The following is an 8,000-nucleotide window of genomic DNA, read 5'->3' on the forward strand; positions in this document are numbered from 1 at the left end:
CTCCACTACAATTATTTGAAAACTTTAGTTACTAGATACTTTGTAGATATAAATTATTATATTATAAAACATACATTACCATTAAGCCCTAATTTATACCTAGGCTATTTAAAAATAGCTGATCTATAAGCTCACAACGCGTCGCATCGTGACACGTTGTGAGCTTGTCGATCAGCTATTTTCCAACATTTCAGTACTTTTACTCAAGTACATTTTGAACACCAGACTTTTACTTGTAACAGAGTACTTCTGCATTGCAGTATTGATACTTTTACTTAAGTAAAACCTTTGAATACCTTTTCCACCACTGGAAATAACTTCATGTCATCAGGCGGCCCGGAACCCCATGACCGGAACCAAGCAACACCGTGCACCTCCAAAATGATTCCCCTAGTTTCAAATGTGTTGTTTAGTTTGGTATAATCGTTTCGTTTCTTTTAATATAATAATGGTTTGGTATGCCCATCTTTTATTCTAACTCGTAGCGTGACTAGCGAGACTAAACTAATTGATTCGCATTATGTGGGGAGCAAAAACAATGCGACGCCAACCGGAACCAACCGGAACCCTTTTTTTTCCACTTCATTTTTTCTAAACCGGATCACACGGCTCAGTTGTAGAGTGAATACCAGGCTTTCCTCAGTGGTGGAAAGCTGGCAGCAAGAGACTCGCTCACTGCATAAAAATTAAGGAAAACTCCTTAGACAGACTTAACCCAACAGTATTCTGAAAAACGTATGTTTCTATATCAGTGGTGCTCAAACTTTTTCATGTCAAGGACCCCCAAAATGATATGTATTTGCTATTTGGCTGTGGACCCCCATCTCAAAAATGTTTGTTCCAGGGACCCCCAGAAGCAAAGATTTGAGTTAAAAATGTTCGCTTTAAAATAATTTGCACACATTTTCACGATTTTTCAAAAATAGCAGATCTACAAGCTCGTAGCGTGGCACTCAGTGCCGCGCCATGAGCTTGTATATCTGCTATTTTTGAATAGCCAAAGTGTAAAATAATGCTTTTTAGCTCAAATTAAAAAAAAATTTCAGGTCTTAATGCGTTCCAGGTCTTAATGGGTTACGAAAATATAATTTCTTTATTTTAAACGCTCAGAGTGTGCTCTGTGCTCAAAGTGAGGGGTGAATTTAAAAAAGCATACGTTTCGGTCCTGGGAACCTTCGTCAGTGCTATCCCAGGACCGAAACGTTTGCTTCATTAAAGTTGAAAGTTTTCCTTAATTTTTATGCAGTGAGCGAGTCTCTTTCTGCCAGTTTTCCTTTATGTTTTTGAGACCACCGGACCTGCAGTCAACCTTGACCAAAGGACAAAGAAGAGCGCAACAGTTTTCCCTGTTCTTTCCTCAGTGGTGGAAAGCCTGGTGACGCCTGGTTACTTGAACCCTAATAACCTACGTACCTATTCTGGGTCGAACATTCAGTGAAAATAGCAGTTAAATTAGCAGACGAAAAAACATACAAAGTTGACATTTGGAGCTGCTCAACAGTGGCGATAAGATAGATATAGATATATATCAGATACAGTGCAGAACATTTGGAGAGAAATAGGGTGAGAAGGAGAGATGAAGAGTAATTATAAAAATGGAGCAGTACCTGGAGCTTAGTATAGGCCTGAATTAACTTTCAGGATTTGACTGTGTACTATCCCCAGTGGTTTAAAGTAACTAAGTACATTTACTCAAGTACTTAAGTACAATTTTGAGGTACTTTTACTTTACTGGAGTATTTCCAATTCTCTGTACTTTTACTTCTACTCCACTACATCTCAGAGGCAAATATTGTACTTTTACTCCACTACAATTATTCAAAAACTTTAGTTACTAGTTACTTTGAAGATTTTGATTATTATTACAAAACATACATTAACCACTTCAGCCCTATACATTTTGACCATTTGAAAATAGCCGATCTACAAGCTCACAATGTGTCGCATCGCGACGCATTGTGAGCTTGTAGATCGGCTATTTTCAAAATATTTGTATACATTTGAAATCTTGAAATGGGACATTTTGCATAATGAGTACTTTTACTTTTGGTACTTTAAGTACATTTTCATACCAATACTTTTGTACTTCTACAAGTGACTGTGGTGGTGATGGGGGGAACCAAAACAGTCATTATCATTTTTAAGCAGGTCATGTTTTGTTAGTGTCACATTTCATCATGCAGCCCGCTGGAAATCAGCATTGCTAATCAGGCAGCCCGGCTTAACTGAATGGTATAATTAAGCCGTAGAGGAGAGAACGTGTGAAGCTGATTGGAGCATGCGTCTGTGCGGCAAAATTCAGGCACGCTTCGTGTACGCGTGCGTGTGTGCAAGTGTGTAGAAGTTGATCAGAGGATATTAGTGCGTAATGTGCACGTGCTCTTGAGCGTGCATGCGCGTGTGACACCATCAACCTCGGCGTGGCATTCGTCGCTGAGCGGAAACCTTGTATGTCCAAAACATCATTAATGCCCTACTTGATCATACTGCAGCATCACACAAAAGCATCAAAAGTAGCAGATCCACAAGCGACGCATTTCGAGCTTGTAGATCTGCTACGTTTGGTTTTTGCGATTTTTGAATTTGCATTCTTAAAAGAAAAAGGTTTTCTTTGCCTCTGGACACACGTCGAGGTCCCAAATACTAACCGATGAACAGTATATTTTTATTTATAATGAAAATATACAATAATGATAAAATATACTGGAGGTAATGGAAAGAAGAGTTAGGTTTTAGGTCTTTAGGTACAATAGCTTATAATTTAGTAGCAGCTTCAGCGACTCCTTCCTTTCCTTCACATGGTAAACTGTCCTCACAAGTCCGCCCTGTTTCCACCCTCTCTCATGTGTTTGTAATGTATTCCTCGTCTTGTGTCGTATGCTGAACATAGAAGATCTACAAGCACATAACACGTCGAGTCAGTGACGCGTTATGGGCTTGTAGATCAGCTGTAATATGATTGGGTGGAACTCCTGGGTCACGCCAGCCTGTGATTCGGTCACTAGGCCGGTATTCAGATGATAGACAAGTCAGTGGGCCACTGTGGGCTGGTGCTACTCAAGGATTGGCCATTTCAGATGAGAGACAAGCCAGTGGGCCAATTACATGAGTTATATACTTTGTGGGCGCCCAGACCCAAAAAGTGGAACAAAAAAACGATTATATCAACACGATATAACACGACTTAACCCCTTTCACTTAAACATTTTTAGAAAAATTGCATAGTAGGGCCTTAATTTACAAAAAAAAAGAACATAAAAAAGTCGAATTAAGGAGATACGAGTTTTGTGCAGCCGAAAGCGACGCTTCATGGCTGATGATGTTACCTGGAGAGATGAAGAGCTCTCTGTGGTCTTTGTGTTCATTAGCGTTGTGGTTGTAGCACCTGTGAGGGCTGCACAGCCTGGCCCTCATTAAAGGAATCAATGGAGCATCACCGTGGGGGGGGGGGGGGGTGTTGCGTCTATGAGACAAACTCACCGCCCGCCTCGTTAAGAGATGATTGCTGTGTTACGAATGCGATCGACGTGATCGATGATGAGGCACCGTATTGCGGTCCTCAATGCAGTAGTTTTCATAAACTCGTCTCTGTCGGGTGGAAACCTCATTATGTCCAAAACTGTTACTTTTCAGGATTCAAATTCAAACGTAGCGAAAGTAGCAGATCCACAAGCTCGAGCTCTAGGGCTTCCTTTGGGTTCGTTTGGGGAGTATTTTCTACTAGCTGTCTTCCTAAAAATGTTAAAGGGAAGCTGTCTGGTGGGATCTATCTTTAATGACCCAGATGTGGGTCCAGTGACGAGGGTGATAGTGAAGTGCTGGCATGTTTCATAAAGCCTTGGTTTCCTTTGAAAGGTTTAAAACTCCCTTTTGTAGAATATCTGTCAGGAGACTTGACAGATGATGACACTAAAGTCTAACAGTGCTCATCATTATCTCCTCAGGCTTGATTTATACTTTTACCTTACCAAGAATTGAGACTCATACCCGTCCTTCTCCGTTGCTCAACCGGTGTCCCTTCCTCTCTCTGTCCGCAGTACCAGGGAGCACGAGACCCCGGAGATGAACAAGCTTCGTCAGAGCCTGCGGCGGAAGAAGCCCACCTACGTCCCCGAGGCCAGCAGACCCCACCAGTGGCAGGCCGACGAGGAGGCCGTACGCAAGGGCAAATGTAACTTCCCCGTCAGGGTAAGGAGCTAACTAGTGGAACCTACAAAGACTGAATTCATATACTTCACTCGTCGTTTGCCAAAAATAGATTATTTTCAGCATAATGTGACGCTTCGCAATCTCTAAAATTACAGAAGCCATGCATGCACAATGCTTATTGGCTCCCTAACACTTTGATGTCCGGCAGAGTCTCCGGTAGGAGACTCAATGGAGACTCTTTGAGTCTCCGCCGGTCATCAAATTATTGGCTTAAGAATGCGACAAAAACAAAAACATCTCATTGAATTCAAGGCTTCATGGGGTGTGTAATTGATTGAAAATAAGTCATTTTTTGGGTGAACTACTTCTTTAAACCTTGCACCTAAACCCTGATCTCAAGGAGCTAATTATCAGCTAATCCTTAGGAAGCACCTTGCTGTCAATATTGAATCTTAATCCTACCTCGAACATAACCGTAACTATCATTATTTAACTTTTTCTCCCCAATGTAGTCGTTATGCCAATTGATTCCTGTCCACTCCTATTTCTGTGTGTTGTATCCTACTGGCTCACCTAGCCAGTGAGGAGCCCCCACCGGGAGGACATAGAGCCTCTGTCCTACTCCTCCCGCCCAAATGGCAGATCTGCAAGCTCATAGCACGGTACCGAATGCCGCGCTATGAGCTTGCAGATCTGCTATTTTGAAAAATCCCTGGCACAACATATTTTTGAGAAGGGGGGTTCGCAGCCAGATACATATCATTTTGGGGGTCCTTGACATGAACAAGTTTGAGAACCACTGCCCTAACTAACCTCAGTTCTTTTATTTTTTTTCATAAGTTTGATTGAACTAAAGTTTAGTGCTAAAAACGGAGAATGACAAGCAGAAAAGGCAGTGGTTCAACTGAGTTTGTTGCTGAATAACTGGAACAAGACCAGAATAACTCAATATGGCACACAGCAGGAGACCATTCTCAGTCACAGGCAAAAAGGCCGCATTAGCATTACGCCATCATCTTCTGATTTATTTTTGATGTCTACAGTAGGTCCTGACGGATGCATTCACGTGAGATCCAGATTTATTGTAGATAAAGGGATCTAGCATTGTGGTTTGGTTTTCCTTGGGAGAAACACGGCCTCCCTCAAATGTTATGACACAACAGGAATTGATCGGCCAAAACTAAAAATAGGCCCCCTCGACAAGTTTATTTGTTCAGCGGATACACCCAAAAATAGAGAAAAATGCACAGTTCCTTCACCCGATATCAGACTTTTAGAGCCGAGAAGGTGCTGGAGCTGAAAAAGATCAAAGGGCCATCGGCAGCACACACGCAAATCTGAGCAAGAATCTTTTCGGTCGAAAAATGTCTCAGACGAGAACAACATTTCTCCTGACATGCTGCAGTCACTGATGCCATGTCCGCTTATTATAAGCTACTTTGGGCTTGTTTTTTCTGTTAAGAGTCGCTTGTTAGTTGCAGGTTGTGTTTTTTTGGGCTTGTTTCTAAAGTGTTGTTCAAACCAGTGGTTCTCAAACATTTTCATGTCAAGGACCCCCAAATTAATATGCTATTTGTTTGCGGACAATACAAAAACATTTTTGTGCCATGGACCCCCATGCAAGATATGTGTTGTTGAAATGTTTAAAAAGAAATATTGCTAATTTTTCACCTTTTTTTTAAATATTTGTTTTGAAAATAGCAGATCTACAAGCTCACATGTGAGCTTGTAGATTTGCTATTTTCAAATAACCGATGTACACGTATAGGTTTAAAGTGCTCTTATCGCCTAGGTAGCTTCTTTTGGGCTAGTTTTCATAGACCTGGTTGCTTGTTTCTCTCGCTAAATCTGGCAACAGTGGCTGCAGTGCCTTTTTTTGGGGGGGGGGGGGGTACAAATTCTCCTGACATGCTGCAGTGACTTTTTTCTTTTTTTTTTGCAGCAGCAAGCAGCCTTGTTTTTGCTGATTACATTTGGATCACTTAGCTAGAGCGAGAGAATGTGAAAGTGTGAGAGAGGAGGAGGAGAGAGTGAGAGAGAAACAGGAGGAGAAGAGAAGGGATAGATGGAGCGTGGCAGGAATTGCTGTTGCTTCACAAGGTTAGCAGTGAAATGGCTCAAAATGGAAGACTCTCTCTGTCTCTCATTCTCTCTCTCTCTCTCGCTCTTTCTCTCCGAGGAATAGTATGACTCATCATGACTCATGAACCATCTATAGCAGTGGCTCTCAAACTTTTTTGTGCCAAGGACCCCCAAATTCATATGTATTTGGCCGCGTACCCCCATCTGAAAATGTTTTGTGCCAGGGACCCCTAGAAAGAGAAGATTTGTTGTTAAAAAAATTATAATCTTTCATTAAAAATATGATGTATATAAAAAAATAGCAGATGTATAAGCTCGCAGCGTGGCATAAAGTCAAGGGCTGTGAGCTTGTATATCTGCTATTCTTGAACAGCCAGCCAATTTGACTGGGGACCCCCCTGGGGGGGAGAGTGACTCAGGAGGCTTCAGGGTGGCTTTTCCTGGCTTTCGTGATGTCAAAGTGTCCTTAAGCAAGACACTGAAACCCCAGAACTGCTTCCGATGAGCAGGTTCTTGCCTTGCATGATTGATTTCCTCCACCATCGGTGTGTGAACGTGTGTGCTAGCGGGTGAATGTAAAAGCACTTTTGGATAAAGACGCTATAGAAACGCAGAACATTAATAGGGGCCACCTGGGTGCAGTGCTGTAAAGTAACTAAGTACATTAACTCAAGTACTGTACTTAAGTACACTTTTGAGATACTTTTACTTTACTGGAGTAGTTCCAATTGTCTATACTTTTACTTCTACTCCACCACAGAGCCAAATATTGTAGTTTCACTCCATTACAATTATTTGAAAATGTTAGTTACTAGTTACTTTGCAGATACAAATATTATAAAGCATACATTAACCACTTTAGCCTTATTTTATACATAGGCTATTTGAAAAATAGCAGATCTACAAGTAATAAAATGTAAGTACTTTTTCCACCACTGCCTGGGTGTGCAGAGAAAACACGCTGTCTCAGAACAGAAAAGATAGACAGACAGACTGACTCTCAGGAACCTCCTGTTCTCCTCTTCTTTCGGCTATAATAGGCTAAAAAGGGTTTTCCCACTCCGGGAGCGGTGCGGTGCGGTAGCTTTAATTCTGTCCCCCGGGCTTTCCGTACACCGTACAGAGGATGTGAGGCTGCAAAAACGCCCTTCTCCATCCTCTCTCTCTCTCTCTCTCTCTCTCTCTCTCTCCTCTCTTCTCTCTCTCTCTCTTCTCTCTCTCTCTCTCCTCCTCCCTTCCTCATAATCAGCAGCCAAGTCGTTGCTGGAAACAGAGGTGCCTTTCCATTCCATGTCACTCACATGCAGTGGTAGAAAAGTACTCAAATGTTTTACTTAAGTAAAAGTATCAATACTGCAATGTAGAAGTACTATGTTACAAGTAAAAGTCCGAATAAAAAATGCACTTGAGTAAAAGTACAAAAGTACTGGTATCAAAATGCACCAAAAGTAAAAGTACTCAAATGTTTGAAAATAGCAGATCTGCGTTGTGATCTTGTAGATCGGCTTGTGAGCTTGTAAAATCGGTATAAAATAGGGCTAAAGTGGTTCATGTATGTTTTATAATGCTATGATTATATCTGCAAAGTAACTAGTAACAAAAGTTTTCAAATAATTGTAGTGGAGTAAAAGTACAGTATTTGCCTCTGAGATGTAGTGGAGTAGAAGTAAAAGTATAGACAATTGGAAATACTCCAGTAAAGTAAAAGTACCGCTCAAAACTGTACTTAAGTACAGTACTTGAGTAAATGTACTTACTTATACACAACT

The 8,000-nt window shown here is 41.4% G+C and overlaps 1 protein-coding gene across 1 annotated transcript in view; it reads left to right on the forward strand.

Annotated features, from left to right (window-relative positions):
• numbl (NUMB like endocytic adaptor protein) overlaps positions 1 to 8,000 on the forward strand; it is a 46,072-nt gene that overhangs the window by 19,415 nt on the left and 18,657 nt on the right. Inside the window, exon 2 of the mRNA XM_080428299.1 lies at positions 4,038 to 4,188. Coding sequence (XP_080284425.1) covers positions 4,038 to 4,188 — 151 coding nt within the window. The remainder of the gene's footprint in view (positions 1 to 4,037; positions 4,189 to 8,000) is intronic.

Source organism: Gymnoscopelus braueri (assembly GCF_963280865.1).
Source record: "Gymnoscopelus braueri genome assembly, chromosome: 5".
In the NCBI taxonomy this organism is placed as follows: domain Eukaryota; kingdom Metazoa; phylum Chordata; class Actinopteri; order Myctophiformes; family Myctophidae; genus Gymnoscopelus; species Gymnoscopelus braueri.